This window comes from Myotis nattereri (assembly GCF_964212035.1).
Source record: "Myotis nattereri genome assembly, chromosome: 3".
Classification (NCBI taxonomy): Eukaryota; Metazoa; Chordata; class Mammalia; order Chiroptera; family Vespertilionidae; genus Myotis; species Myotis nattereri.
Window position 1 is genome coordinate 25,648,971 of NC_138077.1, and position 27,995 is coordinate 25,676,965.

At 40.1% G+C, this 27,995-nt stretch overlaps 1 protein-coding gene across 1 annotated transcript in view; it reads left to right on the top strand.

The window, feature by feature from the left end:
- Nucleotides 1-1,018: 1,018 nt before the first annotated feature.
- Nucleotides 1,019-27,995, top strand: part of LOC308516050 (uncharacterized protein) — a 256,319-nt gene continuing 229,342 nt past the window's right edge. Inside the window, exon 1 of the mRNA XM_081086793.1 lies at nt 1,019-1,270. Coding sequence (XP_080942919.1) covers nt 1,122-1,270 — 149 coding nt within the window. The 5' untranslated portion in view covers nt 1,019-1,121. The remainder of the gene's footprint in view (nt 1,271-27,995) is intronic.

Below are 27,995 nucleotides of genomic sequence, written 5' to 3' on the forward strand. Positions count from 1 at the left end.
TAAAAAATTCTGTCAGTATTTTCTTTCTATAGGGTTTCATTTATAAAGGAACTTAGGAAGAACGGAACCTATCAAAGAACATTCATTTAGTTCTTATGTTTTCTTTATAATGTTTTTAAAATGTCTAGTAAATCTTGATGTATTTCTTGATGAGTTTATCTGATACTTTTATTATTTATTGTTATTGTTATTCAAATAATATTTTTACTCTTCTAAATACAAATGCTATTGATTTCTTCATATCAATCTTGAATTTAATTATTTCACTGTCTTATCTTGCTGTCAGTAGTTTTTCCACTTGATTTTAAGGGTCCTCACGTATTTAGCCAATAAAAAATGATATATTTATTGCCTTTTCAATTTTTATACATCACATATTTTTCTCTATTTGCAATGGTTGATATCTCTAGGATAATGTTAAATAATGGCAGTGAGTCTGGCCTTTCTGTCAGTTTTCTAATTTTAGTGAGAATAATGATATTTTCCATGAAACATAATACTGTTTGTATTTTTATAGATGATTTTTTTTCTATTTCTACTTTATTGGTCATTTTAAAATAATGATTATTAAATTTATCAAATGTCTTTTCTATGTCTAGGAAAATAAACGTATGTTTATATGTGTATATGTATCTACTTATTCATACCAGTTTATTTTCCCCCCAAAGGAGCTACTTTTGAATGAGCATGAACACTTTGTATGCTATGTGCCATAGAGTCAGCTATAACTCTTGGCAACCTTATGAATGAGTAATGTCCAAAATGTCCTGTCCTCAATAGCCCTGCTCAGGTCTGCAGACTCATACCTATGGCTTCTTTGAGTCCATCCATCTAATATTTGGTCTTCCTTTATTCCTGCTGCTTTCCATTTTCCCCAGCATTATTCTCCCCTTCCCCCAAGAATCTTTCCCTCTTACAATGAATGTGTCCAAAGTAGGTCAGTTTCAGTTTTGTCATTTTTTTTTTGTCTCCAAGAATGTTTCAAGCTTAATTTTATCTAGGACCTACTTGAACATCCGGGGTTTCTGTAGAGCTCTCCTCTACACCATATTTCAAATGAGTCAGTTGTTAACAGCCTTCTTACTGTCCAACTTTTGTACCTCTACATAGTAATTGGGAATATGAAGGTGTGGATGATCTTGGCCTTCGTCTCTAATGGCACATCTTTGCTCTTAGTGATCTTTCCTAATTTTTCCATCGTCTCCTTTCACGTTGAACCTTCTCTTGATTCTTGGCTGCAGTCTTCATTTGAATTGATGACTGAACCAAGGTAAGCAAAATCTTTAACAATTTCAGTATCTTCCTTGTCTATATTCTACTTGTATATTTCTTTGTAGCCATGATTTTTTGTCTTTTAGATATTCAAATGCAGTCCTGTTTTGGCCTTTTGTTCTTTCACTTTCATCGGAAGTTGTTTCAAATCATTGCTACTTTCTGCTAGAAAGATGGTGTTATCTGCATATCTTAAGTTATTGGTATTTTTCCACTAGTTATTACTCCTCTTTCCTCTGAGCCTAGGATATATCATGTGATATATTCTGTGTACAGATTAAACAAATAAGGAGATAAATGCACCCTTGTCTGACACCTTTGCCTACAGGAAACCACTCTGTCTCTCCATTTTCTGCCCTGACCGTGGCTTCCTGTTCACAACACAGATTGCACATCAATATGAATAAGAGCTGATGTACAACCACCTCTTTCCATGCAACTCATAGTTTTTCATGATCTGCAGAGTCAAAGGCTTTACTGTAGTCTAGAAACCATAGACTAACCTTCTTCTATAATTTTTTGGATAACTCGAATAACAGTTCAAAATTAAATCTTGAGTACATCTTCCTTTTCTGAACCGAACTTGAACATTAGCATTTCTTGCTTCATGTAAGGTAGAACATGGTTGCATCATCTTTAGCATCACTTTAATTGCCTGGGAAATTAGGGCTATGCTCTGACAGTTACAGCACTCCTTGGCACCTCCTTTCTCAAAGACTGAGATATATATTGATCATTTCTAGTCTGAGGTCATTGTGGGTTTTTTTTTCCCATATTTGTTGAAAATTTCATAGTTGGGAATTATCAAATTAATTCTCTGTGGCTTGAAATAATTCTATAGGTATCGCATCTCCCCCAGGTGATATATTTCTTCCCAGTACTTTCAGGGCAGCTTTCGCTTCATTTGCTATAATTATAGATCCTTCCTCCTAGGAATCATCTTCAAAGGTATCTGTCAAAGGTGGTCTCTTCTGTAGAGATTTTCAGTAGTCTGTTTCCATCTTCCCTTCATTTTCCCCTGGTCAAATAATGTGCTTCCTTGTTAGTTGTTCAGCATTGCTAGTCTAGGTTTGAATTTCCCTTTTATTTATTTAACCTTCTGATAGAGATCTCTTACTTTTTCCTGTTTTGTTTTCTTCTCTCACCTTTTATTTATTTATTTTTAATATATTTTATTGATTTTTTACAGAGAGGAAGGGAGAGGGATAGAGAGTTAGAAACATCGATGAGAGAGAACTGCACACCCCCTACTAGGGATGTGCCCGCAACCAAGGCACATGCCCCTGACCGGAATCGAACCTGGGACCCCTAGGACGCAGACCGACGCTCTATCCACTGAGCAAAACCAGTCAGGGCTTACCTTTTATTGAGGATCATAATATTTCTCTTTATCTGTACATGATAGTTGTTGAAAAACTGCTTTTTACACATTTTACTTCTGTGTCTCGCCTATCTTTAATAATTTTTAGAGATTTCATCCAACTCAACTTTTCTTTCCTTTTTACTTCTGGCATTGCCTTTTCACATTCTCCACTAACAGTATTTCTAGTTTCAGCCCATAGTTATACTGGTTCTCAGTCAGTTAAATTTAACAATGCAAACCTGTTTTTACATGGACTTTAAATCCATCAGGAATGCTGTTACATTATATTTTGTCACTACAATTTTTTAGTGTTCTTCTTCAGCTTTACTCTAATGTTTGATATTAACAGTTCATGGTAAGTACGACAATCTGCTCTTGGTTCTGTTTTGGCAGAGAGAACAGAGATTTTTCAACTCCTGCTTGCAATTACATAGTCTAGTTGATTTCTATATTGGCCATCTGGTGATGTCTGTTTGGTTGTTTGAAGCATGCATTTACGATGGACAAGTCGTTGGCTTTGCAGAAATCTATGATCTCATCTCCTGCTTCATTTCTGTCCCCTCGTCCAGATTTTGGTATGTGATCAATTTCTTCTTTGATAATACCTACATAAAAACTTTCAATTTTACATCTGCAGCCTTTGTAGTTGGAGTATAGACTTGAATAATGGCTATATTAATAGGTTTTCCTAGAAGTCTGATTGATATCATTCCTTCAGACCTTGCACCCTAACTCCCAACTGCCTGCTACATCTTGCCTCAGTATTAAAGCCACTCACCATCTTCTAAGTTTGTCATTTCCAGAGTAAAACACTTTATAGTTGCCTGACTGGAAATGTCCCTTTCCAGTTCACTTTAGTTCACTACCACCAAGCACTGCGATATTTATTTCTTTTTATTTTTTCGATTGCAACCCTTCTTCTTTCATTTATTATTTTTCCATAGATTTATTGAAGAACAATTGACAATTAAAATTGTATATATTTAAAATATACATTACTATATGTATGTCCACATTTTTATATAAATTATTACCACAATCAAGTTAACGCTTTTATCACCTCATATAGTTGACTCTTTGTGTGTGTGTGGTGAGAATGCTTAAGATCTACTCTCAGCAAATTTCAAGTATACAATACCATTTTATTAATTATAGTCACATGCTATACATTAGATCCTCATAATTTATTCATATCTCAAAGTTTGTATCCTTTGGTCTACACCTCTCCATTTTTACCATTGTTATGCCCCAGCCACCACCATTCTACTCTGTTTCTATGAGGTCAGCTTTTTTGTTTATATGTTTTAGATTCCACCTAAAAATGATACCATGTAGTATTTGTTTTTCTCTCTCTGGCCTATTTCCTTTAGCATAATGCCCTCCAGGTTCATCCTTATTATCACAGATCAGTACACCTTCCTTAAATGCACACTCAAGACCTTAAACAAGTCATTTCTTTTAAAAAAAATCATTAGATAAATTAAACATTTATAAACAAGTCATTTCTTTCTGAACATTGCAAATCAGATCTTAAAATACTGGACTACATTAGCTATCCCAAATCATGCTTCATAGAACACTACATGTGTACACTTCTCCATGGATGGAATAAAAAGATATCTGTAGCCAAATACATTGGGGAACTTATTTTCCTATTAGCACATCACAGTACCCTTCTACCATATTAAAGCTTCAGGGATACCAAGTAAAACATTTCTTTAACTTAGTATAATCTAGCATTTCTGACACTTAGATTTCATTTTTCTTCCCCTCCCTCCTCCTCCTGCCTCCCTTTAACACTGCAATGTTTAGAGGTCCCATTTCTTGCTTTACAACCTCCAGGTGACCTTGGTTCATGCTTTTATGTTCCCATTGTGTGTGCCATGCACACTATACTTTCACCTTTGTGCACACCAGCTGCTAGACATCCTCCCGGCCTTGATCTAGTTGTGTCATTAGAAGCAGTGCTATTCATACTTGGTCTCTACTTCCCCCCAGTAACTATTTGAGAGCTCTCAGACCTGGGAGTCTCATCTTTCAGCACTATCTCATATTTCATTTTGGACTGTCTGAACAATGGATTTTCAAGGCAAAACAGAAAGACAAAAATAAAAAACAATAAGAAAAAGTGCATGAGTGGCTTCTGCTACACAGCGTGCGGGTCCAAAACACATGCTCAGCTCCTTGGTCTTGCAATCCCCAAACACCTGTGCGATGTAAGTGTCCCTGTGGGACATGGATACTCCATCCTTGCATAAACACGTTCGTGTTTATGTTGTATTACATGTTTTATTCTAGTAGGTTGTGTTACCTCTTTATCTCTATCTGTCTTAGGCTCTTCTCTTTTAATCGCAGTACGCTGTATTTTCAGTTTATGTTAAAAATTTGTTCCGTAGTGTTATGTGTTTTATTAAGAGCAGAACACTGAGACCCTCTGTAATTGATTTCCTAAAGTAAATGATATTTGGTTATTTTTTTCTATATGTACAATATATTCTTTCTTTGTCTTTTTTTTCACTTACATTTACATTTATTCATAAACTAGAGGCCTAGGGTACAAAGTTCGTGCACTCGGTGGGGGGGGCGTCCCTTCAGCCTGTCCTGTGCCCTCTCGCAGTTCAGGAACCCCATGACAATCAACCCAAAGAGGTAGGCCCTGCCCACCTGGCTGGGGTCTGTGATGGATCACCCCCCACAGAGAGAGGCCCCGCCCACCCACCGCAGCGCTGCCGCAGGGTATCCTGGGCCTCCCTCTTTGGGGTGATCATGGAGTGCCCCGGATTGATTGCCCCACCGACTGGTGGCCTGGGCCTCCTTCTGCAGGGCGATCATGGGGCGATGACCGGGCCCCTACCCACTTGCATCACACCTGCCTTGGCTAGCCTGGCACCAGTGGGTGTCATAGCATGGTCGTCCAGACAGAATATATTGTACATATAGAAAAGATATATTGTACATATAGAAAGAATATATTGTACATATAGAAAAAAATAACCAAATATCATTTACTTTAGAAAATCAGTTATAGAGGGTCTCAGTGCTCTGCTCTTAATAAAACACATAACACTATGGAACAATTGCATCACTCCTACCTTGGCTAGCCTGGCACCAGTGGGTGTCATAGCATGGTCATTCTGCTTTTCAGTCGTTCAGTAGATTTGCATATTACGCTTTTTATTATTAAAGCTCTAGCTCAGTGGTTCTCAACCTTCTGGCCCTTTAAATACAGTTTCTCATGTTGTGACCCAACCATAAAATTATTTTCGTTGCTACTTCATAACTGTAATGTTGCTACTGTTTTGAATCGTAATGTAAATATCTGATATGCAGGACGGTCTTAGGCGACCCCTGTAAAAGGGTCATTCCACCACCAAAGGGGTCGGGACCCACAGGTTGAGAACCACTGCTCTAGCTACATAGACTAAAGACCATGAGTTTCAGTCTACCAATACATCCAACTCTAATCCATCATCACAAGAGGCTTACTCTAGTTTCCTCATTTCCCTTCTCTGACAATAAATTTTGTTTTAAATCGCTAGTTCTAATCATTCTTTTTTTTTTTTTTTTAATAGAATTCTTAGGAACAGGAGAGTAACTCCATACTCTGCAGTTTTCTAAGGGTGGAGATTTAGGGCCTGCCTAAATCAATTAAATAATATTTTTTAAAAACCATATTGTTGAATCTTTCTTTGTCTTTTTAATGCTACATTCTAGTCCTGATTGTTTAGGAGTTTTAATATAGTTCATGTTACTTTCTGCTATTTTTCATTTATTTTTTAGTTGTATCTTGCAAGAGAATCTTATTCAGGGCTATTATTTGCCTTCAAAATAAGTAGGATGGTTGTCCTTGTCTTGATCGTAGGATCTTCTCAGATCTTAAGCCGTTTTGTTTTTATTTTTAATTGGCAAGATAACTAATGTGTGAAAAAATGTGTTTGATTTTGTGGATAATACCATTAGGTGAATTAACTGCGTTCAATTTGGCAAGAGGCATTTAGGATGAAAAAGAGCTCAGGATTTCACTTCTTTTCCTCAAATATATTACAGAACAGAGAGCTTATTGCCAGGTTTGCCTGGGTTCCTCTTTTTATTACCCTTTTGCCATTTTATTAGGAATAGTTGAGGAGATTCCTGTGCTCAACATGCTAGTTTCAGAAAATCATATGTATAGTCTCAGTACAGCTCCCGAAATACTCTAAATGTTTAATAAATGGGAGTTGCTGTTATTTGTATTCATTTATTTGACCAAGTTTCTTATTTAATATTTGATTATATTGCAGTTCCAAACTAAGTTATTGTTTCATATTCCATTTACCATTACATAACGCATAAGATATTTTTGTTATCATTCTAGCTCTAAGGTTTTGTTTGTATGCTTTTACTCAAAATTACCTTTCCTGACTGTTATCTTTTTGGATTCTGGTTGTACTAACCATATTTATTCCTTTATTACTTATATTCTGTTTTCTTCATTGGTCATGGTGCTCTCCGGCTGACTAGAATCAAGTGGCCTCACTTTTTTTGCCATTGATATTTAGAGAGTGGGAGGGAGGGGAGAGACAGAGAGACACATCAATGTGAGAGAGACACATCAAGTGGTTGCCTCCCACATGCACCCCAACCAGGGTCAGGGCTCGAGCCTGTAACCGAGGTACATTCCCTTAACTGGAATTGAACTCAGGACCCTTCAGTCAGCAGTTCGACACTCTATCCACTGAGCCAGCTAGGCTAGTGGCCTCACGGTCATCAGCGAATCCTCCACTCCCTTTCTCTCCCTTCTTTCTGTAATCTCAGTCTTCAGAAGGCCTCTTCACTTTTGCATAATACCAACAGCTTGAAGTATATCTTTAACCAGATACAAATCATTTCATCCTCTTTGATGATTTCATGCAAATAAAATATAAACGGTTTAGTGTGCGTGGATGAGAACATACTTTTCTCCCTATGGGCTTTCTGATGCCTCAGAATTTTAGATCTAAAAGGCATCAGAGACAAGCAACATACCATCATTTGTCAAATCTCAGGCTGGAGACAGTAGGTCAGTGACTCAGTCATACAGAGTGGCTGATGCAAAGACTACCTAGTTTGTATACATTTTTGGAATTTTCTGATTTATTGAAATGCTCAAAGTTCAATTTTCTAAATCTCCATCCACAAACCTGGGAAAGCCTCCCAGGTCACAAGAACTTTGGAAAGAAGGCCAACTTCAATAGTTTTCTTTTAAAGAGAGGTTGGGGTTTCCTCCGGTGAAGAATCAGCATTAACATTGTAGCTTTAAGGCTCCATGTGTGAGTTACACAGAGACTACATTTCTCCTCTGTGCTTGAGTAGAGCGTGTCTAGTTCCTCTCACATCCTACAAAAAGAACTGACAGAAATGTATTTCATATGAGAGCAATTGCTAATGATTCATAGAATAGCTTATGGATAGAATTTAAGTTAGTATCAATCATACAAAATATATTTATTAAAGTTACCATAAGAAGTGTATGCTTGCACAGATTACATGTATAGATATATGCATATATACGTATATTCCATAAGAATTTCCCACTTATGCCTCTTACATATGCATACACACCACACATTTGGACGACAAGAGAGATCAGTCTGGCTCAGCATTGCTCAAGATTTTCTTTGTACTTGTGTGATTTTCAATAAACCACACTTCATTATTTATTCTCTATTTCTGTACTTTTTCATTCCTTTCCCAAAGATAATTATATATTGATCTTATCTTTATTTCATTAATGTTACAGTTTTAATCGCCTGGGTAATCTCATTCTAAATAATTTCCAAGTAAATATTTTGGCACAAAAATGATAGATATGCAGCAATCACTTTAAATTTATTTGCAGTTATCACATGACTCCTAACACTCCACCTACAATTAATTGGGTTCTTAAAATGATTCTCTAACAGCTACGATTATTTTAAACATCCCACTCAGCACATTTGCATGGCAAGCACCTCTAAAGAAATTTATAAATGTCTAATCTTTTCTTCTCTAACATCATTATAAATGACTTCATGACAAGTGCAAATTTTCCTCCTTGTTCTTTGAGAAGTACCAATCAGACGTGGATTTGAGTGACATCTCTTTTAAGGAAGAACAAAGGATACCAGCAACTCAAAAAAATCATAAAATACTGACTTGTTACTGTCACAATGATTGCCTGAGCTTTAAAAAAGAAATGGTCCATTAATGGCACAATGTAAATAATTGTGTAGACTCTGAGATGATTAGTTAGCAAGGTGGCAGAATTATCTTGTCAAAAATAGAGTATTTTTAAATATTTAAAAAGAACTCTATAATATCAATCCTAATAATGAAAATCATGACATCCAGCAGTACGGTGCCCAGAATAATGATAACTAAAGATAGGATTCTGTATTTTTCCATAAAAAATGCTTATAAAAAATATTAAGGTTATTCTCTCTGTCTCTTAATCTTCAGTTCACTATAAAATTTCTCCTAGCAGTTGAGCTGTGTCAAAATTGAAATGTCACATCTTTGAATCTGAGGCATTCCTGCTAAAACAAGTCCCATTTGGTTTATGAGCCATTTCCATCATCATTATTGCCACTGGTATAATAGATTATGTAATTGATCACTTATTTTGTGCTAGTCATTGTTCTGAATGTTTTACATAAAAAAATCTCAATTATTTCTCACAGCAACCCTATGGAATAGTTACTCATTTTGTAGATGTGAAAATTTTGTTTTGGAGACTATAAATAACTTGGCCAAAGTCACTTAGCTAGTATGGGACAGAAGTAGGATTTGTATACAAGTCAGTCTTCATTGCCTTAAAAAAAGTCTCAAAGGTCATCTTTTTCCCCCTATATTTTTATATACTATTTGAAAACAAAATTCAGTGATTACATAATGTTTCATCATTTAGACATACATTTTTCACAATCAGTCTGAAATTTCCCTTAAGGAATGTTGCTAGAAGTAGTATTACTGGTTGAAATGAATTTATTTTTTTAAAAAAGTTTTTGATAAATATTGCCAAACAGCTTTCAGATATTTATACTCTTACCTGCAGCACAGGAAAGTATTCTTTTTACTTCCACCTACCTCATAATGAGTATTTTCAGAATTTGATTTATGTGGTAGGCAAATATTTTTCTATTTTCTTATTGGCTATTTTTTGAAACAGAATATTATATATGAAAGCAAAAATAAAAATACATTTTCTTTAGATTGTTGGTGATTAACAAAAACTCTCAACATATTCTCTTACCAGTATGTATTTGTCATTTCAAGCTTTAATGAGCTTTATTCTGTTTATCAGAAACCCTGCAAGATTTTTACATTCAATATAAATAAGGCCCAGTTTGGGGGCCGAGGAGCCTTGACAGGAAACTATAGGATAGCAGTAATGCTACTGCGTGTTGTGTCTTATACTAGCAGTGAAAAGGTGCTGTGGAGTCCTGAAGAGCTCCTCATGGAGGCTTCTGTTGTCCAGGAGAGCTTCATGGGGGAGATGGCATTTGCACTGTATTTATAGATGATTAGGAATTTTCAAAGTTAAAATAGTTAAGAGATAAGAGTGTTGTAGAGAATACATAGTGCATAACTGAAGGAGACATGAAAACAAAACATCAAATTCACTGGGTGCTAAAAAATGAAGTTTTATTTATTTTTTGGGGGGTTATATATTTTTATTGATTTCAGAGAAGGGAGAGAGGGAGAGAGAGAGAGAGAGAGAGAGAGAGAGAGAGAGAGAGAGAGAGAGAGAGAGAGAGAGAGAGAGAGAAACATCAATGATGAGAGAGAATCATTGATTGGCTGCCTCCTACATGCCCCCTACTGGGGATCGAGCCCAGAACTCGGGCATGTGTCCCTGACCAGAATAGAACCCAGGACCCTTTAGTCCGCAGGCTGACATTCTATCCACTGAGCCAAACCAGCTAGGGCTAAAAAATGAAGTTTTAAAGAGCATTGAATGAATGTTCTCAGAACTACAAAGAATGGTGCATGGAATATTGTAGCAAGGCATGAAAAGCCTCTTTTGGTGTTATAATGAAATGTCAATAAATGAAGTCACTCTTTAATTGTAATAAACTATTTTAGCCTTGACAAGTCATTTAGAAAAGTATATTCATAATTAGAAATTCAAAATCTAGTAATTTCTTTTAATTACTCCAATTTTGCAGCAAATTATTTTTAACTATCCTGATGATGATAATTGGTACCTTCTATTGAGCGATTTAAAATCTTATTTAATAGCCACACTTGCCTCTTCCAATTTTATGTCTCACAACTCCTCAAAAATGCCCAACAGAACATCTCTTTATTTTCTGTAACAAACATTACACTGGCTTCAACTACAACATTTTACTCATTTTCCACTCATATGAAATGCCCTCACTCTGCTCTCCTCTCCACTCTTCATATTCAACTTACTCATCAAGACTAAGCATAGATACCTGCTCTTCTGTAAATCTTCCAGCTCCTATTGGAGTGATTTCTATAGCTCTAATACTCTCTGTACCCCCAAATTTGGATTTTATGCAGCTTTCCCCTCTGATTTCAAGTTCATAAAATTGAGCTTTTAGGAGTTTATGTATTATTTTCCATTTTTACAGACAAAGAAAAGTAGACTAAGAACTAAATGCCTTACTGATAGAATTTTATTCATTGTTCATTCATTCGTTTTTCAAGTAATTATTATGTACCTCAGTACATGTACTTCTCAGATACTGAAGATCAAAAGTGAACGTGGTTCATGTACTTCAGATGGAATTTGGAGTTGAATGGAGAAGCTAGATATTTAAACAATTTTTTGAGTTACTTATATGATGGAGGAATATGTCAACTCATTAATTATGGCTGGATATGGGAGGTGAGATCTATGAAATTTTGTGAATACTTCATAGGATGAGGAAAGCTTTGCAGCTTGCAAAGAATAAGGTGTTTAACAGGCTAATATGTGAGATATAGATTTCAGGACAGAAGAAATAGCATATACTAATGAGCAGAAGAAGACATATCAGGGAACTTCAGGTGTAGTGATGGTTAGATTATAGATCTAGGAACGGGGAACAACGCAAGATGAAATAATAAAGTAAACTGGGGCCTTTAAAACTTGAAATGGAGTTTGGAATTTATCTTGAAGTTGAAGGGATATTTTTGAAACATTTAATCAGTAAGGAGCCAAGATCACATTTGTATATTCAAAATATTACCCTTTTGGAATGATAGAAAATGGATCAACAATAGCAAAAAATAAAAGGATAAAATTATGATCTATTTTAGTTGTCCAGGTGAGAAATCTTTAAGACTTTATGATTGGTAGTGGGAAGAGACAAAAGAATATTTATTATAATTTTTTTTTTTTTCAGAAAGAATAGACAGGATTTTGTAACTCAATATAGCAAGTGAGGGAAGAGAAAACCAAAAGATGAAACCCTGATTTTTTATTACTAGAGGCCCGGTGCATGAAATTTATGCACTGGTGGGGGGGGAGGGTTCCCTCAGCCCAGCCTGTGCCCTCTCACAATCTGGGACCTCTCAGGGCATGTCCACCTGCAGACATCCCTTTGGCAGTCCGTGGCTCGCTCTTGTAGTCTGGGACCCCTCGCTCCTTAACACCCACCTGCAGTGGAGGCAGGAGAGGCTCCTGCCACCACCACTGCACTTGCCAGCCATAAGCCCAGCTTCTGGCTGAGCAGTGCTCCCCCTGTGGGAGTGCACTGACCACCAGGGAGCAGCTCCTGCGTTGAATGTCTGCCCCTGATGGTCAGTGCACATGGTAGCGACCGGTCATTCTGATCATTCAACCTTAATGGTCACTTAGGCTTTTATTATAGAGATGTTTTTTCTTAATCAAGTGGTGCAGTAAGCAAGAAAAGGATAGGATGAGAAACTATTTGAATGATGGATACAATGACTTCTGTTGATTTAGAGACCCAGGAAGCAGTCATGTAAAACAGGCTATTGCATATATTTGCTTTGGTTTTAGAAGAAAGTTCTGGGCTGAGGATATAAATTTTTAAGTCATCAGAATGGAAATGGGTAAAAAGCACTCAAGAAGACAATAAAGAATGAAAAGCACAGCTGGCCAGGCATATGCTCTGGCTCTTGAGGGACATCGGTGTTAAGGGGTCTCATTCCTAGTATTACAGACATCTCTCATTTTCCCCACCTTTATCCCCCTCCTCCCAACCTCCAACAGTAGTCTTCACTACCCTATTGCCCTTGTCCATGGACTATGCACATAAGTATATCAGTTCTTTGGTTTATCTCTTCTCTTCCCCCTAACCCCACATCGAGGTATAGTCAGTCTGTTCCATGCCTCCATGCTTTGGGTCTTATTTTAAGAGCAACTAATTTTAGATTGACCGCTTTAATAGCCCCTACTAACACCTTTTCCTTTTTAGAACTTCACATAGTGATGAAAAGAAACTCATAGGAAACTTGGCTAACTTTTGTTACTACCTAACCTTACAGCCCTCACTAAACAAATTTCAGGCTTAAAAAAATCCTTCTACCCATTAGAGGTGAGGTGAACCCTGACTTGGACTAAGACTGATAAAATAAGGAAGAGGTACTAGAGCTAGCAGTGAAAATTGAGGCAATGTGCCAAAACACTGTCACATGTTTCAAAGAGTTCATGTAATGTAAGTAATGAAATAATTCATTTGCTAGTGGGCATTCCTGTAGGAGTCCTGATATCTGTGGGTTGAGGACTGAATGTGAGGAATGTAATTAGAGGGAGCTATATAGACTAGATAAGAGGAGTCCAGGGGGGAAGTAAACACTGTATATAGACTGTAGTCATAGGAATCAGTATTCTCACATTTGTTCCTTATCATGTTTATCTTTCTATTTCTGCTGTAATACTCCCTCCCGCCCACTCCTCCTCATTTGCCTTACAGTTTTTAACACTGAGCATGCATTCTGGTTAATACTCATAAATTTGAATGAAATATCTTAATCACTTAATGTTTTAGGGTATATGCAAACTTTGGCTCATATTTACAAATAAATATGTAAGGTTTTGTTCCTAATTTCATTTCTTCATATTTCATATTCAACTTTTATAACTTTCTGTTAACTTTTTTAACTTCAAACACTAATAATACATTTACTTATAAGCCATTTGAAGTGCTTAAATTCCGAAAAATAGACTGATAACATTTTGCTAATAAAAGAATGCTGAGGTGTAGGAAATATGTTCAGCATAGTTATTTAAATTTCTTCCTATTTTAAATTTATGAAAATTGACAGCTCAGTTTTTTTTTAATCCAGAGGCAATGCTTCAGGCATTTTTTCCTATTTTCATCATTATTCACAGAAAAATATAAATGTATTTATCTTAAAAGTATTTGAAGTTCCTTGTGCTCACATTTCATTCTAATTTTAGGATCTTCTTTATTATGTGTACAGAAGCTAACTGTTCAAGTACCATACCATGTTAAGTGTTCTGAGAGTATTTGGGTTTCTTAATAAGTTACTGAAAATCTAGACTAATTCTAGAAATAAAGAACTGCCTCTATTATGCTCTACCTATTACTTTCAAATTAAGAATAGAGATACCAATTTTGTACAACAAAATAAATGTTAGAATACTATGCTTTGGATTTGGAAAAGGTGAAAAATGCTTGGTTTCTATGAGTGAGTTCCACCAAAACTAGATATATGCCCTACATTTTAGTTTCTATTGCTGTATAACAAACTATTTCAAAATGTAGTGCTTAAGACAACAACCACAGTTCTTGCTAATATTCAGATAGAACTTGGGTGGTTGTTTTTCTGCTCCATGTATCATCAATCTCTCAAATGATTGGAGTAAAGCACTTACTACAATCAGGATGCTGGGCCTGAACATTCACTAGGGCAGGGGTGGGCAACCTTTTTGTGAGTGCATGCCAAAACCAACAAAATCTCTGACTGAAAATTCTTCTGCGTGCCAACCCTAATTTTTGAGAACATGTTATGCCTACTTGATATCTCTTAAGGTATATGTATGTGAAGAACCTTGAAGAAATAATAAAATTCATTTGAGCGACAAAAACACAGTATATGATGATGAAAACTACATTTATTTTTTAATGTATACATGTACACTGGTAGTCCGACAGAAAACTTTATGACTCCGTTTGATATTATCAGTGGGACTTTTGCTGTTGCATCACTGATGACAGAGATTTTACATCGGGTTTATATTTCGTGACCTTCAGAGATATGCACGAGCTACTACTTTCATCCATCAGGCTACTCCTATTACGAGACTTAACAAAATTCATCACTGAGAACAAAGACTCACAAGCGTATGTGGATGAAACCAAAACACTGGTTGAATCTAGGAAGGCAGGGAGAGTTAAGGCAGAGGCATAGAAATTGCTCTTCCCCTCTCTTGTCAATCCATGTCTATGGTCTTTAAGATAACTTGTTATGTAAAATTATTTATTTATCTAAGATGCACCTACACTGAATTTATGTGAAAAATAAAAAAGTCGATATTAAGAAAAAAATTGTAAATGGAAGATTATAAGAGAGGGTTTCGCGTGCCAGCAAAAGTTCCTGGCGTGCCATGTTTGGCACGCGTGCCAGGGGTTGCCCACCCCTGTACTATGGCCTCACTCGTCTAGCACTTTGGCAAGGATGGTTTGGACACTGAGCCTCTCTCTCACTCTCCATGTGGCTATCTGCACATGGTCTGTCTGAGCTTTCTAACCTGGGTAGGTCCCAGGAGCAAGTATATTCTGAGCAGCAGAGGAAAAACTGCAGATCCTTTCCAGCCCAAGCTTAGAACTTGCACAGCATCACTTTGGCTGCATCCTGTTCATCAAAACAAACCACAAGGTCAGTCCAGGTCCCAGGGAATAGGATCTAAACTTCATTCCTTGATAGGGGACTGGCAAGGCTCAACTGCAAATGGAAACGTTTTTGTGCCCATTGTTATAAAACTGATTGATTATAATCTGGGTTAGTTTCCCTCATTTTATTGGGGCTAGATTTTCTTCATTTGTAAAATGATGTGGTTAATTCATTTGTGCATCCTATAAGTAATTACTAGACAGTTATAAGAGACTGTTGAATAAAACAGATACAGCTTTTGTCCTATGGAACTTATCTTTGGATTGGACTACTGAAGTTTAAGATTTCCTCTCTTGGAATATTTAATGGTATTTAAAAATGAAGAAAAAGTATAACCGTAGTTTCTTCCTGGGAACATGCTGTATCCTAAAGAACATTTTATTGTCCAAGGTAGAATAGTTTTCTTATTTAGGTTTTTAAAAAGGCAACCTGATTGCAACAGATACTGTTTACTTCATTATTTTAGTTAGTTCTATCTCCATATACACCAAATATAAAGGAGAAGCTCAAGCTCTGAACCGTTAAAACTTCGGTGAGTTAAGTAAGGTGCATTGGTTGGAGTTCTAAAAACTAGTTAAGAACAAAATAAGGAGGCGATTGTTTTTAATTGAGCTGTCTTTTCATTTCCTAGGTGGGTAGTTAGACAATAAATGACAGGAAAAATACTAACATTTTCCCCATTTTTCACGAACTGTTAGTAATGAAAACACAAAGTAAAACAACCCAGATTTTTTGGTGGGACCAAATATTTAGGGACAAATTTATGCTGTCCAATCTATCAACATCACCATTTATAATAAAATGAAAGTGGCCAATCTTGTATCACACCTTTCCCTCACCATTGTATTTAGCCTTTCAAAATCTCATGGCTGTAGTTTCAAAAGTCAATTACCCAGACAAATGAAGCTGATGAATTAACTAATTTGTATTCTCTCTGTTTTGATGAAACTTCATAAACATGCTGTTAGTTCCATTCCTCTGAGCTTTAAATAGTTTACTGTTTGTGACGATAAAAGGACGACAGGGAATATTTTAACATATGCCATATTCAAACTGAGTGAAATATGACAGTTTATAATCTGTGAGAAGATTGATCTTTGAAAAATATTTGCATATAAAGTACCTGCTATAACACCATATTTTAAAGGCCCAAAGTGCTATCACTTACTATGCTGCATAAATGACATGCTGTGTGTATTTTTTCTTGTTTGCACATGAAAATACCTTTCCCTTCTCAGACTATTTTTGTAGGTATTTTATAATTAATAATGTAAAGATAAGACCTGTGGAGATAATAACCAAAATAAAATTGCAGTTGCTCAGCTTGAGGGAAAGAAATGCTATAGTAATTTATTTGAAAGATATAACTTACACGTAAATATGTTAGTGTAAAAAATGTACTTAGAGAGTTTTCTTACACTGTTTTCATTCAGGATTTTCCCTTTTGAAGTATAGGGAATGGCAGAAAGCTTTTTAAATTTTACTCATGAAAAGTTCCGTGGTGATATTTTCTTTATCATTTTGTTCTGTCTAATTTTAATATTAACATTTAGTGAATAGACTTTCTTATGCAGTCCTATGGATTTAACATCTGAATAGATTCATATAATCACCACCACAATTAGGTACAGAACAATTATATCACCCCCCAAACTGTTTCCCCTTTATCATCACCCCCTCCCCTCTCTCTTCATCTCTGACAATCGCTAATCTGCTTTTTGTCATAATAGTTTTATTTTTTAAGAGAATTATAGAAATGTAACCATACCTCATGTAACTTTTTGAGACTGGCTTCTTCCACTCAGCATAATGCATTTGAGATTCATTCAAATAGTTGCATATACAAGTAGCTTATTCCTTTTTCTTGTTGAGTAGTATTCTGCTGTGTAGATAAATACCACAGTGTGTTTATCCATTCACCCACTGCAACACATCTGGATTATATACAGTGTTTAGTGCTTAACGATAGAGCTGCTATAGAGATTTTATATAGGCATGTATTTTCATTCCTCTAAGGTAAATACCCAGAGTGGGATCACTCAATTTATGGTAGGTAATATGCTCAATTTTTTCAGAAACTGCCATGGTGGCTGAACCATTTAGCATCCCTACCAGTAAGATAATTCTACTAGAGGCCTGATGCAGCTCCTCACAGCCTCAGCAGGCCCTCATAGCCCCAGCTGCCTTGGCCGGCCCTCGAAGCCCTGGCTTTGTCTAGAAGGTTGTCTGGACGGTCGACCAGAAGGATGTCCAGAGAGTCATTCTGCTATTTGGTCTAATTAGCATATTAGCTCTTTATTATATAGGATTTGCTCTAAGTTCTTATCAGCACTTGCCATTGTCAGTACTTTGCATTCTAGCCATTTTAAAAGGCATGTAGAAGTATCTCATTGGCATTTCCCTAATGTTTAGTGATATTGAACTTATCCTTATGTGTGTGCGTGGTTTTTTTGTTTGTTTGTTTGTTTTTCCCATCATATATCTTCTTTAGATAACCCATGCTTTCTTAAGTAGAAATTTAAAGAAATAAAAATTCTCCCAATTCCAGAGGAAATAGACCTGGACTGATGTATTCAATAATTGTGTACTAATACTATCTAATAAAAGAGTAACATGCAAATTGGCCATCACTCCAACACACAAGATGGCCACCCCCATGTGGACACAGGGTGGCCGTCACAAGATGGCCAGCAGGGGAGGGTAGTTGGGAGGAAAAAGGCAGGGAGGGGAGGACAGTTGGGGGGACCAGGCCTGCAGAGGAGGGGACTTGGGGGGGACCAAGCCTGCAGGTGAGGGCAGTTGGGGGGGACCAGGCCAGGAGGGGAAGGAAGTTATGGGAAACCAGGCTGGCAGGGAGGACAGTTAGGGGCAACCAGGCCAGCAGGGGAGGGCAGTTGGGGGTGTCCAGGCTGACAGGGGAGGGCAATTGGGGGCAACTGGGGGCATTTGGGCCAGCAGGGGAGTACAGTTAGGGGCAATTGGGCCAGCAGGGGAGTCGTTAGGGGGTGATCAGGCTGGCAGGCAGAAGCAGTTAGGGGAAATCAGGCAGGCAGGCAGGTGAGCGGTTGGGAGCCAGCAGTCCTGGATTATGAGAGGGATGTCCAACTGCCCCTTTAGGCCCCATCCCAGACAGTTGGACATCCCCCAAGAGGTCCCAGATTGGAGAGGGTGCAGGATGGGCTGAGGGACACATACACCCCTGTGCACGAATTTCATGCACCAGGCCTCTAGTTTTCTAATAAAACCACGTGTCTATTTTTCTTTCCAAAGAATGTTAATAGGTAAACTTATCCCAAATTTTATGCTTTACTTGCAATAGTATATAGCTACAGTATTTTTTCAATACTATTGTAAGAATATTACACAAATAGATGATATAGGTATAGATGTTATTGAGATACATTTACCATTGGTTCCAGATTTGCAGAGCTTGTAGGTGTGCTTTCTATAATTAATTATTCTCTGACATTGATACAATGGCTTCTGCCAAATAGGCACTGGCATTCACATTATAGGTCATTTTTCCTCATTGGCATTTTGTTTCCTGAGTAATTTATTTCTCTCATAAGATCATTCTCTGCGAAAATATGTTCTCCTTATACTACATGTAATTGATAATGTTTATAAAGTCCATATAACGATATTAAAACAAATTGTTTTTTCACAATATTTAATGATGTACTACCATAGTAATGGTTATCACCTATAATAATAGTTAATGATTTTTTTAGAGCTCCCAGGGTTGAAACATCACGTTTAGGCAATGCATTTTTTTTCCTTTTATCTTGCAGATATGTGAAATATGTGTACATATCTATATAATAAAGGAATAATATGCTAATTGGTCCTAACGGTGTCCCAGTCACAACCAGTCAACAGGCTGCACGTGCACAGGAGTTGGTGGGTGGGGACGGGGGTGGGGACTTGCCCCACCGGGACATGAGGCTGCCGCCGAGGGCGGCCCCCCAGTGGAGGCTTGTGCAGGCCCGCCGCAACTCCTCCAGTGGAGGCACAGCATCAGGACAGGGGCAGCCCACCCGGCGGAGGCATGCGCAAGCCTGCTGCACCACTCAGCCTGGAGGGTGTTGTCAGGACAGGGCCGGGGCCTTGGCAAAGAGCTCTCAGCACTCCTGCGCCAGGGTCTGAATATGCAGAGAAGGGAGAGAAGATAGGCAGTTAGGGGAATCAGGCCAGGAGGGGAGAGCAGTTAGGGGGATCAGGCCGACAGGAGACAACAGTTAGGTAGTTAGGGGGATTAGGCCAGGAGGGGAGAGTAGTTAGGCCATCAAGCTGGCAGGAGAGTGCTTAGGAGCCAGTGGTTCTGGATTGCGAGAGGGATCCTATATTGGAGAGGGTGTATGCCAGTCTGAGGGACCCCTACCCCCCATCCACAAATTTCGTGCACTGGGCCTCTAGTCCTATATAATTAAGAGTAATATGCAAATTGATTCTCAGGCTACACCATCATCACAATGCCAGAACCCCTGTGAGGTGTGCATGGGGGGCTGCTGAAACCCCAGCAGAAGCTGCACGAAGTGGCCACCGGAACCCCTGAGCCCCCACAGGGCTGCAGGAACCCTGGCGGAAGCCGCGCGGAGTGGCCGCCAGCCCTGCCCTCACTGTGCGCGGCTTTTGCCAGGGTACCTGCAGCCCCGTGGGGGCTCAGGGGTCCTGGTGGCTGATTTAAGCACCTTCTGCTTTGGTTTTTGCAGCCCCTTGCGTGCGCCATGGGGGTCCCAGTGTTTGCTTCGCATAGCTTCTGCCAGGGTTTCCGCATCCCCATGTGCACGCTTTGGGGTGGGGCCTGGTGGCTGCTTCAAGCAGCCCAGAGGCAGGGCATCAGTGCAGGACTCTGGGACTTGGGGCGGTCCCATGGTGTGGTGGGGGGAGGGGTCCCGGTCTCATATGATTTCATGCGACGGGTCACTAGTATATATATATATATATATATATATATATATATATATACACACACACACATAAATATCCTAAATAATAAAAGAGAAATATGTAAATTGACCATCCCTTTGCTACCCCCACCAGCCAATCAGGGCGAATATGCAAATTAACCTGACAAAGATGGTGGGTTAATTTGCATACATAGGTGCTGGGCAGAGAGCAGAAGTGGGAGAGCCGGCAACGGGGGGGCGGGACGTGGCCCCATAGTCACTCCCTTGAGGGGATGTGGCTCCCTTGGTCCCTGGGCGGAGACCAGAGCAGGAGAGCCAGAGGCTTGGGGGCCCCGTGGCTCCCTTGGTCTCTCCCAGCTCAGGGAGCATCAGGAGTTCTGGGAATAGTAGTTCTGATGGCAGCCCCAGGACCAGAAGCAGAAGCCCAGAGCGTGGGGAGCACCAGGAATGCTGGGAATCGTAGGTCTGGATCTCCTAGACCAGTGATTCTCAACCTTCCTAATGCCACGACCCTTTAATACAGTTCCTCATGTTGTGGTGACCCCCAATTTCATTGTTACAAATTGAACATAATTAAAGCATAGTGATTAATCACACAAAAACAATATGTAATTATATATGTGTTTTCCGATGGTCTTAGGCGACCCTTGTGAAAGGGTCGTTCAACCCCCAAAGGGGTCGCGACCCACAGGTTGAGAACTGCTCTCCTAGACACTAAAGCAAAGTGAGCCTGGAGCAGGTTACTGTTGTGGTGGGGGATGAATGGAAAGCAAAGGTGAGAGATATAAGTAAAATCAGAGTGTCTAGGAAAAGTTAAAAGGAAGATATACTAAAACTTCCAGGAAATCTCCACTAATAAAGCAAAGAAAAAAAAAATGCCTCTATTATTCTGTGAGCAACAAACCAAATTGGGTTGGGTGTCTCAGACAACTCATTCATATGATTGCAAAGACAGACAGAAACTCCCAGGATTGGAGAGGGCTCCCCTGAGAGCTCCCAGATTGGAGAGGGTGCAGGTCGGGCTGAGGGACTCCCCCACACCCCGTGCATGAATCTTCATGCACCAGGCCCCTAATATATATATATATATATATATATATATATATATATATATATATGAAATTTACTCTAAATGTTGGCATAATGTAAGCATTCAGATATATAAAAATCAATGGATTATATTTTTAATGATATTAACTTTTAGGGATTCAAAACTATTTATGTGAGATCAAAGCTGTCTTTTAATCTTACTTTCTCAAGATTGGTGTAGTTTAGTAGTGGGTAGTATTAGTAAAATAAAATGTGGACTGTGACTCAATTATTATTGAAACTTAAGTAGGTAAAAATGTAAGGCAGAGTTATCTAAAATTTAGTTTTAAAATTGGAATATCACCTAAAAGAGATATTATTAAAAAATTAATAAATATATTTTATTTTTTGTTAGAAGTACTTTCTAAAGAGCAAATATACTTATTCTAGCTGCCCCCTAAGAACCCAGCTCCCACTAGTGAGGGAGAAATGTGACTCCCCGGCAACACTTGGACAGTTTCCTAGAAACAGGAGTCACAGTGCACCACCCAAGGAGGCCACACTGGGAAGCACTTAGATATCAGGAGGCAGAGGGAGTGAGGGAAAATTGTGGGTAGCGGTGATACAGAATTTTTGGACTGAAACCCGGATTCTTTGCCAGCCGGAGTCAAAGAATGAATCCATGGACAGAGGGTAGTATGGCAAAGGTGGCGATTTATTGAAGAGCAAGTACAGACTCCCACGTGGGGAGAGGGAAAGAGTCCCACAGAATGGACTCCCACGTGGGGAGGGGGAAAGGGTCCCACCCCACCCCTTCTTCCACAGTTTATAAAGGCTGCATGTCCCTGTGTTCGGATGTCCCCTTTGATTGGCCACTACCCCCCTTTTTGGGTCGGTCACTATAGAAACTCCTGAACTCAAAGGTCAGCCACATGGGACATGTGATGCCCTCCTCCCTCCTTGTTCTTTTCTTTCTGGGCTTTCTTCCTTCTTCTTATTTTGTAAATACAGAGCTTTTTGGCTACTTCTAGCTCCCTTGTCTTATGTAAATGCAACTGTTGCTGCTCCCTGCACCTGGCTTCCTTGTGTTATGGAGATGTAACTGCACCTGGCTTCCTTGTGTGATGGAGATGTACGTTCTCCCAATCTGTAGCTCTGTGTTTTTCCATGGACCCCAATTCTAAAAATTCCCTAAGCTTGCCTACATTCCCTCAAAATTCCTGTTTCAGCAGCCTCTGTTGTCATTTCCTCAGAAGGAACTAGCAGAGCAGGGCAGCGGGTTTAGGATTGGCTGGTTTGAATATCAGCGGGCTCTGGCGTATAGGCCCTGGATGTCTGCCACCTGCCACTGTGATGATTGGAGCAGGTGGATAGGGCCTGGCGTGAGAGACCTGATGAAGCAGGTGGTTAGGGTATGGGCCCTAGATGGACTGGTTTGGATCTGAAGGTGTGCTCACCAGCCAGCGGTTTACTCTCTCTAGGAACTTGCTAACCCTGGGAGGGGCAGTCTCTCCAGAGCGAGCAATGCACCATGATACCACAACATTGAAATAGAAGGAACAAAATAAATAAAGCTGTGTGAAATGAATCTCAGATGACAAAGTAACAAATAACCTTCTCTTGCTGTAGGCAAGACAAATCTTTATTTTCAACTGTTTGTGAAGCGGAATTTTTGGACTGGAACCCGGATTCTTTGTCCGCCAGAGTCAAAGAATGAATCCACGGACAGAGAGTATGTATAGCAAAGGTGGAAATTGATTGAAGAACAAGTACAGACTCCCACATGGGGAGAGTGAAAGAGTCCCACTGAGTTCCTTTTCCCTTCAGCTTATAAAGGCTGCAGATCCTGGTGCCTTGATATCCCCTCTGATTGGTCACTATTCCCTTAGACTGGTTACTACAGCAACTCCTAGGCTCAAAGGTCAAACCTCACATGGGACATGTGAAGTCCCCCCCACCCCCCACCTTCCTTATTGTTTTCCTATTCCCTTTGGGCTTTCTTCTTCTCCTTCTGGATGAAGGACTTCCTTCTCTTTATTTAGTAAAAGGCGAAAGATTTATGTGATCTGAAGAGAAACCGGAGTATCCTTCTCTTTATTTAGTAAATATAGACTTTTTGCGGTTCTCAGCTCCCTCATTCTATGGAAATATACCTTCAGTTGCTCTGCAGCCCTGTGCTTCTTCCATGGTCCCCTTAATTTCTAAAATTTCCTAAAACCCGTCTTTTTCACCCCCCCCAAATTCCTGTGTCATTTGGCTGTTGTGAACTTATGAAGTATGCCAGCTTGTACCTGCAGCTGAGAGAAAACAGCTCTGAAAGGAGAGGCTTTGCTTGCAAACAGCTCAACTAGCAAGACCTGAGGATGGAAAATCTGAAAGCTTGCTCTCAAGCACAGCCGGAGCAAGCCCTCCAGCTGTGAGTGGCAGAGCCAGTTCACCTTATCCACGGAAAATGACTCTCGCGCATTAGTCAACTGCTCTCCTGGCAAAGGTCCCGGAGACCCTGGGAGAGGGTGAGGGAACGGCAGGGGCGGGATGATGTTTATTTCCAAGCCCTCTGTGACCTGGTCAATCCTTTATCAAATTATCGACTATGGTAAGGTGCATTCACTTGTATTTTGCTAGAGATAAAGAGTGATGGATTAAACCTTTGAAGCAAGGTAGGGTGGAAGATGGAAGAATATTTTTTCAGCCACTCTCTTTCAAAGCCATTTATAAGCCCTGCCTGTCTGGCCTGTTAGCCCATCCATCATCCTCTTAGGCAATTCATCAATGCAGCTTTGCTCGCGGATAAGTAGTTACCTTCTATTTACACTCCACGGAGGTGTTAGTACCAGGGACATTGTGGGGTCAGCTGGTGGATTCTGGCAGGTTAATGCCCAAATGAGGGTCACGGATTAAGTGAACCACAGCAAGCCAAGCTTCTCTAGCTTGAAGGATGCTGTCTTAACTTCTCAGGAGATTAGGACAGTTAGAAAACAAGTGCGCCCCTATTGAAAGTGATTCTCTAACACTGGAGACCTGTTTCAGTGAAAAATCATATAAGTGCATGTTTTTTAGTCCCCATAGACAATTAAATAGAAATGTGTGGCCAAGTCCCTTTCTTAGCCAAGACGAGGAGAACCGTATAAAAGCCGCTACCGGTGCCCTTCCTATAAAAGAAGATACGGTTGGCAGCTGTGAAATCACAAAGAGTTTTGGATTCTATTAGCTTTTCTTCCTTCTGGCCTGCTCTGAACGTGCACCCAGCTTGGCTGGAAGTCCTCCCCCTCCATGCAAGAGAGAAAGCACATTAGGCTCCTGCTTCCTTCTCATTCACTACTTATTTTGGAGACTTGGTAAAGCAAATGAGAATGCTACAGAGGAAAAGAGGAAAGCTCTGAGTGTCCCAGATTAAATTACCGCAGTCTGGAGGGTGGGAGGAAGAGACAGAGGGAGTTATTGGGTTAACAGCTGGGGGCTGAAACTAAAAACACCCCTCACATTCCCAAGCACCAGTTGAAACTTGAATCTGTTTTCCCGCTGCTGATGCCAGGGCCTCTTGCTTGCAGGTGAGCTATTCAGACTATTGCTCTTAAGCAATTCAGAACCAGCAAATACTTCTTCCTGTCCCAGAACTTACCCCATGTCACCTGTCCCCTATTTCTCCCATCCCCCATCTATAGCCAGTGTAAATTCTTTCAAAACAACGTATATCTTTCTTTCTTAAACTCAGGTAGAATCTGAGGTCATTGATAAGTACTTTTGTTTGCCTCTTTATCATTTTTTAAGGTATCGTTTAGTAACACTGATGGTTTTTCTTCTGGTGTACAGTTTTGTGAATGTTAACACCTTTATATTTGTGTACTACCATCACAATCAAGATACAGAACAGTTCTATTAATGCCAATAAATAATTCTCTCTTGCTATCCTTTATAGTTACACCTTACCCCCCTCCCCCACCCCCCACATCCACACATATAACCCTTGACAACTACTGATGTCTTCTCCATACAGTGGTATTGCCTTTGGAGAATGTCAGATAAATAGAATTATATAGTTATGTAACTTTGGAGACTGGTTTCTTTTACTCAGCAATAATGCCTCTGAGATTCATTGAAATTGTTGTGTGTATCACTAATTTCCTCCTTTAACATTCCATTAAACAGATACACCAATACTCCCACTTGCCCACTGAAGGATATTTGGGTTGTTCCAGTTTATAAATAGAGCTGCTATGAGCATTCATGTTCATATTTGTGTGTGAACGTAAGTTTTCATTTATCTAGGGCAAACACTAAGGGATCAATCTGCTCAGTTATTTGGATAGCGTATAAGAACTGGTCTCAGAGTTCTTTTATTTTTTAAAATTTATTCTGATGTTTCTTTGGATGGGGTAATAGATTGGGGATTTAGTTGGGTAAGTTTAGCAACTATTTCTTCAGAGGTTTCTCAGAATATAAGAGGCAAAAGAAATTCACAGGTAATTTAGACTTTGGAAAATTCAGAGTGAACGAAAGGACTTGGAGAACCCTATTTCGAAGGTTAAGTGACTGAATTCCCTTCCTGGTATTATTTCTGCATCACATAATTTAGTCACACTGTCCTCACCTGCAATGTTCTCAGGCCTTACAGGGTTTATTATGAAACCACTGTCAGTTTTTATTGCAGCTGTAACCTTTCTCCACAGGCTTGAATGTTCATTGGGCCTGGAGTAGGGTATGAATCTGAATCATTCATTTATTGATGTGATCAGAATAGTTTCTCCCTTCCCCCTAATGCCAAGGCTTTGCTCTTAGCTCAACCTGGTCATACCTGGATCCCTTACTTCTTCAGGATTAGTCCTTTCCCAAGGTGATTCTCACTCTCATGCAAGGAGAACTTGTGGCCGGCACTACCAGCTCCCCAGACAAATGCAGACACATATGAGTTCCAATAATACACACAGCCCAGACAAAACCTTCCCCAGTCTGTCTCCATCACTTCACAGCCAGTTTCTTAGTCCTGACGCAAATGATCTACTCTCTGACACTTTTTTATTTATAAAGTAAACTAGAGGCCCGGTGCACAAAAATTTGTGCACTGGGGGGGGGGGGGTCCCTCAGCCTGGCCTGTGCCCTCTCGCAGTCTGGGACCCCTCGGGAGATAACGACCTGCTGGCTTAGGCCTGCTCCCGAGTGGCAGAGGGCAGGCCTAATCCCTAGGTGCAGCCCCTGGTTGGGCTCAGAGCAGGGCCCATTGGGGAATTGGGGTGCTGCCCCCTGTCATGCACAGAGCAGGGCGGATTGGGAGGTTGCGATGCCACCCTCAGTCACGCTCAGGGTAGGGCCGATTAGGGGGTTGGGGCACCGCCCCCTGTCACACTCAAGGCAGGGTTGATGGGGAGGTTGCGGCGCCACCCGCTGTCACGCACAGAGCAGGGTCGATCAGGGGGTTGGGGAGCTCCCCCCTGTCACGCACAGAGCAGGGCTGATCAGGGGGTTGGGGAGCTCCCCCCTGTCACGCACAGAGCAGGGCCCATGGGGGGGGGGTTGGAGAGCTCCCCTCTGTCATGCACAGAGCAGGACCCATAAGGGGGTTGGGGAGCTCCCCCCTGTCATGCTGATCCCGGGGCCGGGAGACCTCGCGGCTCCGCTGATCCCGGTGCTGGGAGGCATATTACCCTTTTACTATATAGAATAGAGGCCTGGTGCATGGGTAGGGGCTGGCTGTTTTGCCCTGAAGGGTGTCCCGGATCAGGGTGGGGGTCCCCACTGGGGTACCTGGCCAGCCTGGATGAGGGGATGATGGCTGTTTGCAGCTGGTCACACCCCCTTCAGGGTGTGGGTCCCCACTGGGGTTCCTGGCCAGTCTGGGTGAGGGGCTGAGGGCTGTTTTCAGGCTGGGACTGAAGCTCCCAACTGCTCCTTTTTTTCTTTCTTTCTTTTTTTTTTTTTTATTCTGAGCTTTAGCTCTGAGGCTCCAGCTCTTAGGCCTCTGCTCCTGAAAGCAGGTATCTGGTTTGTTTAGGTTCTACAATCGGAACTCTGTATCAACTCCAGGTCTGAGATCCCGGCTAGCTGAAAGCTGGTTTCTGGGTTTTTTTTTAGCTTCTATTTTTGTAACTATGTTTCAAACTGCCAGCTCAGAGGCCTGCAGCAGCAGGCAGGGAACGTTGGAGTCCTCCATCACTGAAGCAAGCAAGCCTCATGTTAGTTTCAAGCTGCCTAGCTTCCGGCCACCATCTTGGCTGGCAGTTAATTTGCATATCTCGCTGATTAGCCAATGGGAAGGGTAGTGGTCGTACGCCAATTACTATATTTCTCTTTTATTAGATAGGATATGTTATTAGCACCTAGCATAGAGTTACTGTGAGGAGAAACTGAGTCAATAAACATTTTGATTTAAAAAATATTTTTTAAATATTTTTATTAATTTGAGAGAGAGAGGAAGGGAGAGGGAGGGAAAGATAGACAAATTGATAGGCTGTCCCCTTCATGCTCCCTACTGGAGACTGAGCCTGCAACCAGGGCATATGTCATGACCAGGAATTAAAGCAGCAACCACTTGGTGTATGAGACTATGCTTAACCAATGAAGCCACAACTGCCAGGGCTTAATATACCTTT